The sequence below is a fragment of the Squalius cephalus genome (genome assembly GCF_949319135.1).
Source record: "Squalius cephalus genome assembly, chromosome: 23".
Taxonomy (NCBI): domain Eukaryota; kingdom Metazoa; phylum Chordata; class Actinopteri; order Cypriniformes; family Leuciscidae; genus Squalius; species Squalius cephalus.
In genome coordinates this window covers 32,361,712-32,377,978 of record NC_137144.1, presented here as the reverse complement: position 1 = coordinate 32,377,978, position 16,267 = coordinate 32,361,712, and the positions used below count along the sequence as shown (strand labels likewise).

Sequence of the window (16,267 nt, the reverse complement as noted above, 5' to 3'; positions counted from 1 at the left end):
AGGGCAATCCAAATCACAAAGCAGTCTAGTCCAGATGCAAAAATCCAGAGCAATCCAAATAAACTTAACTAATTAATATAACAAGACTATAATATAGCTAGGCCTACTATAATAATATAACTATTCTAACCTGATAATGTAATAATATACAGCCCTCACATATGACACAATAACGACAATGACAAATTGACAATGATAGTTATCTAACTCTCTGACTCTCTGACACTACTACAACTGCTTCTGCTACTCCTGCAACACCCACAAGGTGGCGCGAGTTTCGAACCGCCTTTTATCCGGAAGCGACACTCGGACCGAACCGATGACGTATTCACACAAACCGAGGCCTCGTTTGTCATTAGTCACGTGATTTTCACGTTAACAACACAAGCCTCGAATCGCGGCTTCATCTGGCACGCCCACTTTTTCTCGACACACGCTCCGACGCCTCGGTTCTAATGTCACATCACTACCTGCCCCGACCATTGCCTGTTATCTGGTTTGTCTCTGCTGTTTCTCCATTGTCCTGTTTGCTGGTGTTGACTCCTGCCTGTTTGACTTCGTTAATAAAAGCTGCAAATGGATCCTCTTGAGTCTGATGCATCATTACACATACATTGTTGACTTTAAACACTTGACTGAGAGTTGTGAAATCAATAGCATTAAAGCCTCCCTCAGCATGGTCCCTAATCATTGTTTTCCTTTTGATGTATTCAGTCTTGTTTTTCCAAATACATTTAAATAAGAGAGAGTCAATTGACGTTGCTGTTCTTTTGTCCACATATAACGATAATCTTAAAAACACCAATCTTGAGATTCCTTCCGCTTTTGAAAGCAATGTTCTTCCTTGTATAGTTAAGTCCCTTTGAAGCCATCTGTTAAAAGTGTTTTTTGTTTTCTGTAGCTTAGGGGTAAAGTTGTTGTCCATTCTTTCCTTCACTGATTTTTTAATTGTTATGCCGAGATATTTCACTGACTGCTTGACCTTAATACCATTGATAACAGTGTTGTTAGAGTCATGACCAGCACGTATTTCACTCTTTTCTGTGTTGATTCGGAGGCCTGAAGCTTTTGAAAATAGATCCAGTCCTTTCAAAACACTCAAAACATGGTTTTCATCTTTAAGAAAAATACAAGTGTCATCTGCTAACTAAAATGTTAAAATAACATCACCTATTCTTATGCCCTCAACATTGATACAATTTACAGTATAAAGATTCAATAATTCTGCTGCAATTAAAAACAAAAAGGGGGAAATCGGGCAACCTTGCCGAATACCTCTACTAAGTACGAAACGCTTAGATGTACCTTCTGCTAGGGAAACACTACTGTTTATACCTCTATATATAGTTCTGACCATATTCTTAAATTTAAAACCAAATCCAAATGTATCTAAGGCTGTATATATAAATTCATGTTCAATAGAGTCGAATGCCTTATAGAAGTCTAGGAACAGAATAATGGCTCCTTCAATAAGATCAGAGTAGTCCATCATATCCAATACAAGACGTTTGTTATAAGAAATGTGTCTACCCTTGATAAAGCCTGATCGTGTTATTGAAATAATATCTTCTAAACAAGGTTTTAATCTTTTTGCAAATAAAGAGGTTAACAATTTATAATCAGAATTTAGGAGAGTGATAGGCCGCCAATTTTCAATGTGACGATTATCTTTATTTGGTTTTGGCAGAAGTGTAATAAGACCTTATTTCATAGTTACTGTTAATTCGCCAGAACCTAAACAATCTTTAAATACAGTGAAATTAATATGTTTATTAATTATATAATTAATAAAAAATATATGTTTTTAGATTTTCTGTCTAAAAGTGACCAAAAAGACATTTAACTCCAGCTCACCATCGGTGTCGCCAAACTGCTCCATCTCCAAAACGTTCGTACGCATGGGTCAGAGTTTGCGTGCAGGTGCGCAAAATTTTCCGTCAAGTTTGTTTTTATAAATCACAACTTATCCGTGGGAAGTGGCGTACAGTACGCCTCTTTCAGGGCCTGTTTTGTGCGTACGCAACGGTTATAAATGAGGCCCCAGGACTTCTATTTAAAGGAGATTTGGATAAAATACAATCTAACTCTTCTAAAGTTATAGGATTTTCACAGCTATTAAAACTATGGGAAGATATTTTAGGTATAAACTGGTCAACTTTATCAAAAAAAGATTCACATTCACTATCATTGAATGATGAGGAGTAAAGGTTTTTATAAAAATTATATATGCATGTATGTATAATTTGGCTGTCAGAAGTAAGATTGTTGTTTACAAAAAGATTTTGAATTTTTTTCACCATATTCAAGCCATTTGGCTCTTGATCTTATAAAGGCTCCTCTTGCTCTTTCTATATAAAGTTTATCAAGATTCTCTTGTAAATCATGAAGATTTACTCATTCCTCCTCGTTAAGCAGAGGTTTTTTGAGAAGGTAATTAATTTAGATTAATATGTTATTATGTATTTGTACTCTCTTTTTAGCCTGTTTTTTCGTGTATTTAATTGAATAGCTTCTGCACTCGTTTTTTAATAGTTCCCATTTTAAGGATGTAGCTATATCTGTCATATTTTTGTATTTTTTAATGATATCTTGTATTGCCACAATATACGGGTCTTGATCTAAAAAAGAACAATTCAGTTTCCAATATCCTAAATTTCTATTATTTGTCTTTTTTGCATTTGAAAGGAGCAAAGAAATACCAGCATGCATTGTAAAAAAGTGAATAGTTGGATCAACTTAAAAAAATTACTTCAATTGGTAACACCTAAAGAATTAAGTTTTCTCAAGTTAAATTATCACGTTTTTCACGATAAAAGATACCTAAAAGAATCCAACAGTGATAAATTATTGCAAAAGTCAGTAATAACAGAGTTAATAATATGACCAGTGGTCCTTGAGGGAAACCTGTCCATATTATTGTTAGGAGCCTCATTGAAATCACCACCCGTAATCAAAAAAGCAGATGGGAATTTACCTTTTAACTGTGAGATCTTATTTGATAGATCTTGCAAAAGGGCATTATTTGCACATTATATACACATTTCCTAAAATAAACAAAAAATCATCAAACTCTATCACTGTTACAGTCCATCTACCATTAACGGAAAAATGAGATTCCAAAATATTCCCTTTAAAGTTTCTTTCAAATAGAATAGCTACACCCCCAGAATGATTAGTACAATGACTGAAAAGAACTTTGCCCCCCCACTGAAATCTTTCATCTGTGTTACTTGAGTAAGTTTCTTGAAGAAAGTAAATGTTCTTTTTTAAAGAATGACAAAATAAAAATAAAGCTTTTCTTTTAGTAATATCTCGGATCCCTCGAACATTAATTGAAAAAAGTGACAACGAAAACATTAATATAACTGCTTATTAAAAGAATAGAATGGTCTGTTAAACAAGTGCAAACTCTTAACAAAAATGGTACTCATCGATGGTTATGATGACTATGGTGTGTAAATATAGTTTACCAATACTAAAAGTCTAGCTGTTACTTTACCTACCCCTTGTTGTGATGTCAGTCTGTGTTCCCCTGTCTTTGTTGATTAGTCTCCCCAGGTGTTTCAGATTAGCCACGCCCCCTTGTTATCTTGTTTAGCTTGTTTGGCCTTGTATTTAAGCCCTGTGTTTTAGTCCAGTCTTTGTGAGTTCTTGTGTTGTTACTGTTGGTTGTACTGCTTCTGAGTCCTGTTCCTGGTCTGAACAATTCTGACATATAGTTATAGTTAGTACACATTAGTCATAATTACAATATGAGGACTGACGGTAGGCTATAAAAATCAGCGTTTCTAGGTGATGACAACCATCTTGACAGCAGCAATCAAAGCATCGCACTAGTTACAGTAGACCTTAATTTGAGATAGTAAATTTGTTCCTAATCAAAGGGAACACTCAACCACAGAACAGCTGGGCGAGTTTTGTATTGGCTTATTGGATACAGTAAATGAAGACTGTCAACTTCTTTTCAATACTATTTCATCACCCAGAACACTCCCACTCTCTGCTGTATAACCAAATATTTCAAAACCAACAACCAAGCCACATAAACAATGCCATTGGCACTAGTCTACATTGCAGACATGTCCCTTAATGCACATAACTTTTCACCTATTTGCACAATCTTGAAAAAAGTACTATTGTTGAAATTCTCAGATCAAGCAAACTTCAACGCACCCTTATCCACTGCCTGCTCACGTTAGTGCACCGCACCCGAGCAAGCACACTTCGCAGTTCCTCCGGAAATGCATTATAGTTACTATTATTATTATTATTATTATAAAGCTAGTATTGTTATTAAATTAATATTCCAGATTCCGGATTCGGTCTGTCTTCGCCGGCCAAAAGTGGTAAGCGCAGACCACAACGATCTGCCCAGGTCTGTCGGTCCTAGAAATATTAAGCCAGTAAATTAAGATAGTCGCTATACCGTTATATCCATCGTCGTCTCTGAGAGAACGCGGCGTTAATGCAGCGACAGATGCCGAAAGCTCAGTCCGTTTCTGCTTTCACTTTCGGGGAATGAGCGCGTTTACATGCACGTTCTTAACCCGAATATGCTGAATAAACTGACAATGCATCGACTTTTAGATGTTTGCCCCTTAATCTGGTTTCTCCCGGCATTTAAAATCCGGCATTAATCCGCGTTCTTTGGGCTTATTGAAGTGCGCATATGTAAAGTGTAGGAGGACAGAGAGAGCACTGATAGGACTCATATATATATATATCAGATATATCGCAAACTCCGACTCTTTCTTGACCCAAGAAATGATTAAAACGTGTTCTCATCTTGTGTAGAAGTAGGCTAGTCGAAATGCTGCATGTGTAACGGCATGAGAGGATAATGTGTGTGTGTGTAAATTTCCCGCTGACATGCTGAAATACTCGGAGTCAGACTCAGATACACCTCACTATACCTGGAAATGACAAGATCTAGCCTATTAATAGGTGACTCCACCTTAGCAAAATAGAAAAATATTATCATATATAAAACGAAGTGATAAAACAAGCAAATTAATGAGTAAATAAGCAAGTTAATAGGCCTAATCAAATAAGTAAGCCCCGCCCCCTCATGATAATATCGTGTATCGCCGATCTCACAGGCTGACGATAGGACGATATGAAAATGGAGCATATCACCCAACACTACTAACCACACGCTTTTATTCCCATCTGCTTCATTTTCTGTGTCACATGATGTAATCTAGAGTTTCTCTATCCTAGCAGAGACTCGGAGGACGGCCACGGCTGCAGGACCGCCTCAGTCGGCAGTGTCTCTCTGGCCTGCGGTGTTACGCTGCCGCTCATGGGGAGGAGCTGGTTCTGGTGGAGCAGACGGGGCCCCAATTCCCAGAGGTGTACACACACACACACACACACACACACACACACACACACACACACACAAACTCTCACTAAAGGCAAGGCAAGTGTATTTATAGAGCACCTTTTATACACTATGGCAATTCAAAGTGCTGTACAGGAAGGAATTAAAATAATCACAAAATAAAAGCAAGAGGAAGAACGATTAAAACAGTCATTAAAAGGAATTAAAAGAGTAAAAAGATTATACAAAGATAAACTTCTCATCTGACGACTTTGAGCGTGTGCCTGGTTCCTCCGAGCCTCCTCAGTCTGGAGCTTTAGCAAGTGGGGTAGGTTTTAGTGTGGTGGGTGATATTGGGGTTATGAAAAATAGGGTTTTATGAGCCAGGTGTAATTTATGAGGGGTTATTGATGGTAGGTGTTAGGGATGAGGTGTGGGTGGCCGTTCAAAGAAAAGTTTTTGGTCCAAACCACTATCCCGAAAATAAGGGAAGAGCGTTGGGGAGAAAAACGTAAGCCTCATTGAGGCCTCTAGGATAGATTGTGTCCAATCGTTTGATCCAGATGCTCCCGGCTCTGAGTCTCTCCTTTAGAGACCATGCCGGGTTTGACTGGAGACAGGTGACCTTAAATGCAGACAGACCGTGGGTCAGGAAGTGTTGCACTAGGTGTCGTCGCCTATCAACTTTGTGCACAATATTGTGTGCATGTTGATAGGCTCTGACCCTCAGTTCATTTTTCGTCTGACCCACGTATTGTCTGCGGCATCTTTTACAAAAGGCCAGTAGATACAATTGATGGATTCGTGAGTCAGAGGTCGAGGGATTTAAAAGATCTTTTTATTAAATCTACTCATCACCCATTTTGTTTGCACAAAGTACTTGCAACGACCAACACGGCCAATAGGGGTCGGTGTACGTAGCTTGCTGTACACAAGCGTGTCGTGTAAGTTCTTGTTAGGGTTAGGGTTAGGGTTAGAATGCACGCACTTGCAGGAAGGTTTCTTCAAGCGTCTCGGAGACGTTCCCGCAGTTCTTCTGGATTTAGTTTGTCTCAGTTTCTTCTGTTTCTTCATGTAATCACAGACGGACTCGATGATGGTGAGATCAGATCAGACCGGCTGCTGTCAGACTCCTTGTGCATACACAAATCTCACTGGATTATTACAATTAATGGCAAAAAGAATGTTTGGAAATGTAAACTGATATTTCCTACTGACACACTACAGCAAAAGATAGAAATAACTGACTTAAAACCAATTTTTTTTTGGGGGGGGGGGGGTGTCAAGGAAGGAGGCAGACGATGACTCTTTCTTTCATTTAATAACGAAAACAATAATGAACAGAGGTTCAAGCACACAAGTGCTTCTTCTCAGCGAGCTCACGTTATATATGGCTTTTTCCTTAAAAGGGCTTCCTTTAAAGTCACATACACAATACTCTTAGTCACATACACAATACTCTTAAAGTCGCATACACAATACTCTTAGTCACATACACAATACTCTTAGTCACATACACAATACTCTTAGTCACATACACAATACTCTTAGTCACATACACAATACTCTTAAAGTCGCATACACAATACTCTTAGTCACATACACAATACTCTTAGTCACATACACAATACTCTTAAAGTCGCATACACAATACTCTTAGTCACATACACAATACTCTTAGTCACATACACATACACAATACTCTTAGTCACATACACAATACTCTTAAAGTCACATACACAATACTCTTAGTCACATACACAATACTCTTAGTCACATACACACATACACAATACTCTTAGTCACATACACAATACTCTTAGTCACAATACTCTTAGTCACATACACAATACTCTTAGTCACAATACTCTTAGTCACATACACAATACTCTTAGTCACATACACAATACTCTCTTAAAGTCACATACACAATACTCTTAAAGTCACATACACAATACTCTTAGTCACATACACAATACTCTTAAAGTCACATACACAATACTCTCAAAGTCACATACACAATACTCTTAAAGTCACATACACAATACTCTTAAAGTCGCATACACAATACTCTTAGTCACATACACAATACTCTTAGTCACATACACAATACTCTTAAAGTCACATACACAATACTCTTAGTCACATACACAATACTCTTAAAGTCACATACACAATACTCTTAAAGTCGCATACACAATACTCTTAGTCACAATACTCTTAGTCACATACACAATACTCTCTTAAAGTCACATACACAATACTCTTAAAGTCACATACACAATACTCTTAGTCACATACACAATACTCTTAAAGTCACATACACAATACTCTCAAAGTCACATACACAATACTCTTAAAGTCGCATACACAATACTCTTAGTCACATACACAATACTCTTAGTCACATACACAATACTCTTAAAGTCACATACACAATACTCTTAGTCACATACACAATACTCTTAAAGTCACATACACAATACTCTTAAAGTCGCATACACAATACTCTTAGTCACAATACACAATACTCTTAGTCGCATACACAATACTCTTAGTCACATACACAATACTCTTAAAGTCACATACACAATACTCTTAGTCACATACACAATACTCTTAGTCACATACACAATACTCTTAGTCACATACACAATACTCTTAGTCACATACACAATACTCTTAGTCACATACACAATACTCTTAGTCACATACACAATACTCTTAGTCACATACACAATACTCTTAGTCACATACACAATACTCTTAGTCACATACACAATACTCTTAAAGTCGCATACACAATACTCTTAAAGTCACATACACAATACTCTTAGTCACAATACACAATACTCTTAGTCACATACACAATACTCTTAAAGTCACATACACAATACTCTTAGTCACATACACAATACTCTTAGTCACATACACAATACTCTTAGTCACATACACAATACTCTTAGTCACATACACAATACTCTTAAAGTCACATACACAATACTCTTAAAGTCGCATACACAATACTCTTAAAGTCACATACACAATACTCTTAAAGTCACATACACAATACTCTTAGTCGCATACACAATACTCTTAAAGTCACATACACAATACTCTTAGTCACATACACAATACTCTTAAAGTCACATACACAATACTCTTAGTCGCATACACAATACTCTTAAAGTCACATACACAATACTCTTAGTCACATACACAATACTCTTAGTCGCATACACAATACTCTTAAAGTCGCATACACAATACTCTTAGTCACAATACACAATACTCTTAGTCACATACACAATACTTAGTCACATACACAATACTCTTAAAGTCACATACACAATACTCTTAAAGTCACATACACAATACTCTTAGTCACATACACAATACTCTTAGTCACATACACAATACTCTTAAAGTCACATACACAATACTCTTAAAGTCACATACACAATACTCTTAGTCACATACACAATACTCTTAGTCACATACACAATACTCTTAGTCACATACACAATACTCTTAGTCACATACACAATACTCTTAAAGTCACATACACAATACTCTTAAAGTCACATACACAATACTCTTAAAGTCACATACACAATACTCTTAAAGTCACATACACAATACTCTTAAAGTCACATACACAATACTCAGTCACATACACAATACTCTTAAAGTCGCATACACAATACTCTTAAAGTCACATACACAATACTCTTAAAGTCGCATACACAATACTCTTAAAGTCGCATACACAATACTCTTAAAGTCGCATACACAATACTCTTAGTCACATACACAATACTCTTAGTCACATACACAATACTCTTAGTCACATACACAATACTCTTAGTCACATACACAATACTCTTAAAGTCACATACACAATACTCTTAAAGTCGCATACACAATACTCTTAGTCACATACACAATACTCTTAAAGTCACATACACAATACTCAGTCACATACACAATACTCTTAAAGTCGCATACACAATACTCTTAGTCACATACACAATACTCTTAGTCACATACACACATACACAATACTCTTAGTCACATACACAATACTCTTAGTCACAATACTCTTAGTCACATACACAATACTCTTAGTCACAATACTCTTAGTCACATACACAATACTCTTAGTCACATACACAATACTCTCTTAAAGTCACATACACAATACTCTTAAAGTCACATACACAATACTCTTAGTCACATACACAATACTCTTAAAGTCACATACACAATACTCTCAAAGTCACATACACAATACTCTTAAAGTCGCATACACAATACTCTTAGTCACAATACTCTTAGTCACATACACAATACTCTCTTAAAGTCACATACACAATACTCTTAAAGTCACATACACAATACTCTTAGTCACATACACAATACTCTTAAAGTCACATACACAATACTCTCAAAGTCACATACACAATACTCTTAAAGTCGCATACACAATACTCTTAGTCACATACACAATACTCTTAGTCACATACACAATACTCTTAAAGTCACATACACAATACTCTTAGTCACATACACAATACTCTTAAAGTCACATACACAATACTCTTAAAGTCGCATACACAATACTCTTAGTCACAATACACAATACTCTTAGTCGCATACACAATACTCTTAGTCACATACACAATACTCTTAAAGTCACATACACAATACTCTTAGTCACATACACAATACTCTTAGTCACATACACAATACTCTTAGTCACATACACAATACTCTTAGTCACATACACAATACTCTTAAAGTCACATACACAATACTCTTAGTCACATACACAATACTCTTAGTCACATACACAATACTCTTAGTCACATACACAATACTCTTAGTCACATACACAATACTCTTAAAGTCACATACACAATACTCTTAGTCACATACACAATACTCTTAGTCACATACACAATACTCTTAGTCACATACACAATACTCTTAGTCACATACACAATACTCTTAGTCACATACACAATACTCTTAGTCACATACACAATACTCTTAAAGTCGCATACACAATACTCTTAAAGTCGCATACACAATACTCTTAGTCACAATACACAATACTCTTAGTCACATACACAATACTCTTAAAGTCACATACACAATACTCTTAGTCACATACACAATACTCTTAGTCACAATACACAATACTCTTAGTCACATACACAATACTCTTAAAGTCACATACACAATACTCTTAGTCACATACACAATACTCTTAGTCACATACACAATACTCTTAGTCACATACACAATACTCTTAGTCACATACACAATACTCTTAGTCACATACACAATACTCTTAGTCACATACACAATACTCTTAAAGTCACATACACAATACTCTTAAAGTCGCATACACAATACTCTTAGTCACAATACTCTTAGTCACATACACAATACTCTTAGTCACATACACAATACTCTTAGTCACATACACAATACTCTTAGTCACATACACAATACTCTTAGTCACATACACAATACTCTTAGTCACATACACAATACTCTTAGTCACATACACAATACTCTTAAAGTCACATACACAATACTCTTAGTCACATACACAATACTCTTAGTCACATACACAATACTCTTAGTCACATACACAATACTCTTAGTCACATACACAATACTCTTAAAGTCACATACACAATACTCTTAAAGTCGCATACACAATACTCTTAGTCACATACACAATACTCTTAAAGTCACATACACAATACTCTTAAAGTCGCATACACAATACTCTTAGTCACATACACAATACTCTTAAAGTCACATACACAATACTCTTAAAGTCGCATACACAATACTCTTAGTCACATACACAATACTCTTAAAGTCACATACACAATACTCTTAAAGTCGCATACACAATACTCTTAGTCACATACACAATACTCTTAAAGTCACATACACAATACTCTTAAAGTCACATACACAATACTCTTAAAGTCACATACACAATACTCTTAAAGTCGCATACACAATACTCTTAGTCACATACACAATACTCTTAAAGTCACATACACAATACTCAGTCACATACACAATACTCTTAAAGTCGCATACACAATACTCTTAGTCACATACACAATACTCTTAGTCGCATACACAATACTCTTAAAGTCGCATACACAATACTCTTAGTCACATACACAATACTCTTAAAGTCGCATACACAATACTCTTAGTCACATACACAATACTCTTAGTCACATACACAATACTCTTAAAGTCGCATACACAATACTCTTAGTCACATACACAATACTCTTAAAGTCACATACACAATACTCTTAAAGTCGCATACACAATACTCTTAGTCACATACACAATACTCTTAAAGTCACATACACAATACTCTTAAAGTCACATACACAATACTCTTAAAGTCACATACACAATACTCTTAAAGTCGCATACACAATACTCTTAGTCACATACACAATACTCTTAAAGTCACATACACAATACTCAGTCACATACACAATACTCTTAAAGTCGCATACACAATACTCTTAGTCACATACACAATACTCTTAGTCGCATACACAATACTCTTAAAGTCGCATACACAATACTCTTAGTCACATACACAATACTCTTAAAGTCACATACACAATACTCTTAAAGTCGCATACACAATACTCTTAGTCACATACACAATACTCTTAAAGTCACATACACAATACTCTTAAAGTCACATACACAATACTCAGTCACATACACAATACTCTTAAAGTCGCATACACAATACTCTTAGTCACATACACAATACTCTTAGTCGCATACACAATACTCTTAAAGTCGCATACACAATACTCTTAGTCACATACACAATACTCTTAAAGTCGCATACACAATACTCTTAGTCACATACACAATACTCTTAAAGTCACATACACAATACTCTTAGTCACATACACAATACTCTTAGTCACATACACAATACTCTTAAAGTCACATACACAATACTCTTAGTCACATACACAATACTCTTAGTCACATACACAATACTCTTAGTCACATACACAATACTCTTAGTCACATACACAATACTCTTAGTCACATACACAATACTCTTAAAGTCGCATACACAATACTCTTAGTCACATACACAATACTCTTAGTCACATACACAATACTCTTAAAGTCACATACACAATACTCAGTCACATACACAATACTCTTAAAGTCACATACACAATACTCTTAAAGTCGCATACACAATACTCTTAGTCACATACACAATACTCTTAAAGTCGCATACACAATACTCTTAGTCACATACACAATACTCTTAAAGTCACATACACAATACTCTTAGTCGCATACACAATACTCTTAGTCACATACACAATACTCTTAAAGTCACATACACAATACTCTTAGTCACATACACAATACTCTTAGTCACATACACAATACTCTTAAAGTCACATACACAATACTCAGTCACATACACAATACTCTTAAAGTCACATACACAATACTCTTAGTCGCATACACAATACTCTTAAAGTCGCATACACAATACTCTTAGTCATATACATGAAAAATCTCAGGTGCATTGCTAATGCCAAAAGGAAGTCTTTTAAAACAATACCTGGCAAATGGTGTGATGAATGTTGTTAGCCGACTGTATCTGCCAAAAGCCACTTGCGGCATCTAGCGATGTGAACACTTTGGCTCCGGTTAGTTTCACAAGAATTTCATCTGTTGTCGGCAGCATGAATCGTTCTCTTTTGATGTTTTCATTCAGTCTTTTCAGGTCAACACATATTCGCACCTGTCCGTTTGATGACGGGCACCATAGGTGCGCACCAGTCTGTTGGTTGGGTGACTCTCTCAATCACACCACTAGCTTCCATTCTTCCTAATTCTTCTTTCACTTTCTGAAGCAGCGGCAATGGGACTCTACAGGCCGTGTTAACAGCATCCGGTTCTGCTCCTTCTCTGAGTAGAATCTTAACTGGTTCAGTGTTTAGCCTTCCGTGGTCCATCTCCTGCATTCTACTCCAAAAGCTGGATATTTCTCTCTGTCTTTATGTTTTGTTTTGCCACATCGGCTGCATTTGTCCTCGCCATTCTGTATTTTACCAGGTAGGCTTTCTCTGCTGTGCTCAGACCTGTAGCCAGTACGCTGTGGGTCGTCTGATCTCTTGAACGCTGCACATTGGATCCCCCTGCTGGCTGACCTGGTGAGTAACTTCCTCTGCTTGTCTTACCATTTGTACTGCAACATCCAGTGTGAGGTCTTTGATTAGTTGTAATCTTTTTGACAAATCCTTGTCTCTAATTCCTACAACTAATCTATCTCTGATGTTCTCATTTCTGTTAGCACCAAAGTCACAGTTTTCTGACAATTCGTACAGTGCACGAATAAATGTCTCGGCTTTTCCCCCTGATCTCTGAGATCGCTGGTGAAACTGCGCCCTCTCGTGGATGATGTTGGTCTGTGGTACAAAGTAGTCATCGTATTTCTTCAAAACTGTCTCGAAATCGCCTTCTTTTTCTTTCATTGAAAACGAAGGATTTGTAAATATTTTCCGCCTCATTTCCCATCGCGTAAATTAATGTACTCACTTGGACGGTCCTGTTTCTGTGAGCTTGGCAGCCATTCTGTATCTCACGAAACGCTGTCGCCATGATGGCCATTCTCCCGGCTTGTCGAATGTAAAGTTGTCTGGCAGCTTGAAGAGTGGCATTTTCGGGTATGTAGTTCTCTCTTTACCTCGCTGACAGGGGGTATTAACATGCCTAACCTTTTTGTGCCAATGTTCTGTGTTTGCGTTTTGCTCATCGCTTTTCCAGCGGGTTTATAACTAGTGTTTTCTGGCGGCCCACGGTTCATAATCAGTTTCTTACGATAACCAAATTGCCCTGACACTATAAAGGATAAAAACAATCTACAGCACTCTCAATAGCAGTTGCAAATTTATTTTTATTAAATCCATTTCCAGATCAGAGCAGATTCATATCACACCACTGGTCCCGGTCATGGTGTTCGATATGGAGGATGAGCGATCACACCGCTGTCTTGTTTTCTCAGGAGAATATGTGAACGCAGTCATCCGGATTGTTTCCAGAACGCCGGCCATTTGGTGTTGCTCCATGATCCCACTCTGCAATGCACAGAGGTTTCCACAGTCCTTCAGATCATCCCAGACAGGACTGGAAAATAACAATCGAGACTCTGTCCAGAGGAATGTTTGAGAACACGCCTGACACATTTACACACGGACACATGAAGACATCAGGAAGAGTCATTTATTCAGATTCAAATATTTACACTGAAAAATTCAGTATTCAGCAGAAATAGAACATTTTACAATAATAAATCATCAAATTAATCTCACAAGAACTGGAATATGTTCATTTACTGCTCAATGTTCAGTCTATGCTGAAGTTCTGAAAATACATGTAATAAATGTCTTTACAGCTTTAAAACAACAACACTAAAACTGAGTAACTGAAAAACTGTGTGTAGCTTCACTGTCAAAATTACACACACGACGTAGCGAAGTGTTCATCACCAATAAACTGCAGGACTAAAGCTGGTGAAAGTGTGTGTGTGTGTGTGTGTGTGTGTGACGGTCAGTTCAGCCAGCTGTGTGTGTGTGTGAGACGGTCAGTTCAGCCAGCTGTGTGTGTGTGTGTGTGTGTGTGTGTGTGTGTGTGTGAGACGGTCAGTTCAGCCAGCTGTGTGTGTGTGTGTGTGTGTGTGAGACGGTCAGTTCAGCCAGCTGTCTGTGTGTGTGTGTGTGTGTGTGTGTGTGTGAGACGGTCAGTTCAGCCAGCTGTCTGTGTGTGTGTGTGTGTGTGTGTGTGTGTGTGTGTGTGTGTGTGTGTGTGTGTGTGTGTGAGACGGTCAGTTCAGCCAGCTGTCTGTGTGTGTGTGTGTGTGTGTGTGTGTGTGTGTGTGTGTGTGAGACGGTCAGTTCAGCCAGCTGTGTGTGTGTGTGTGTGTGTGTGAGACGGTCAGTTCAGCCAGCTGTCTGTGTGTGTGTGTGTGTGTGTGTGTGTGTGAGACGGTCAGTTCAGCCAGCTGTCTGTGTGTGTGTGTGTGTGTGTGTGTGTGTGAGACGGTCAGTTCAGCCAGCTGGTGTTGAGCTGAGTCTGACTCTTGATGCTGGTGTCCATCTTCAGCACTTCTCTGACGGCCATCGTGGCGTAAGTGGAGGACGGCAGAGAAAACTCCATCTTCAGCGCCCGGTACTTCCCTTCTGTAGAGACACACACACACACACACACACACACACACACACAACGAGATGAGATGGTCAGGGTTAGGTCTATCAGCTCAATCTGACAATATTATTGATCTCCTGCACTGACACCATTATATGAGAACTGAACGATGACATCACGGTTTTCTCCAGAGCGGCTATATAGATATATGAATGAACTAACTTTTTTACAACAGAAATGATCCATCACTGAACTTACTGGACTGTGACACTATTTTCTTCTGTAAACAAACTCTTTGTTGCATTATATTCCTGTTATCTCTGTAAAGCTGCTCTGAAACACTGTGTTGTAAAAAGTGCTGTTAGGGTTAGGGTTAAGAGACTCGACTCGGGTTAGGGTTAAGAGACTCGACTCGGGTTAGGGTTAAGAGACTCGACTCGGGTTAGGTTAGGGTTAAGAGACTCGACTCGGGTTAGGGTTAAGAGACTCGACTCGGGTTAGGGTTAAGAGACTCGACTCGGGTTAGGGTTAAGAGACTCGACTCGGGTTAGGGTTAAGAGACTCGACTCGGGTTAGGTTAGGGTTAAGAGACTCGACTCGGGTTAGGGTTAAGAGACTCGACTCGGGTTAGGTTAGGGTTAAGAGACTCGACTCGGGTTAGGTTAGGGTTAAGAGACTCGACTCGGGTTAGGG

The 16,267-nt window shown here is 37.7% G+C and overlaps 1 protein-coding gene across 1 annotated transcript in view; it reads right to left on the bottom strand.

The window, feature by feature from the left end:
* Positions 1-14,640: 14,640 nt before the first annotated feature.
* The window catches only part of pus7 (pseudouridine synthase 7), a 76,930-nt gene continuing 75,303 nt past the window's right edge, over positions 14,641-16,267 (bottom strand). The window contains exon 15 of the mRNA XM_079859805.1: positions 14,641-15,691. Coding sequence (XP_079715931.1) covers positions 15,473-15,691 — 219 coding nt within the window. The 3' untranslated portion in view covers positions 14,641-15,472. The remainder of the gene's footprint in view (positions 15,692-16,267) is intronic.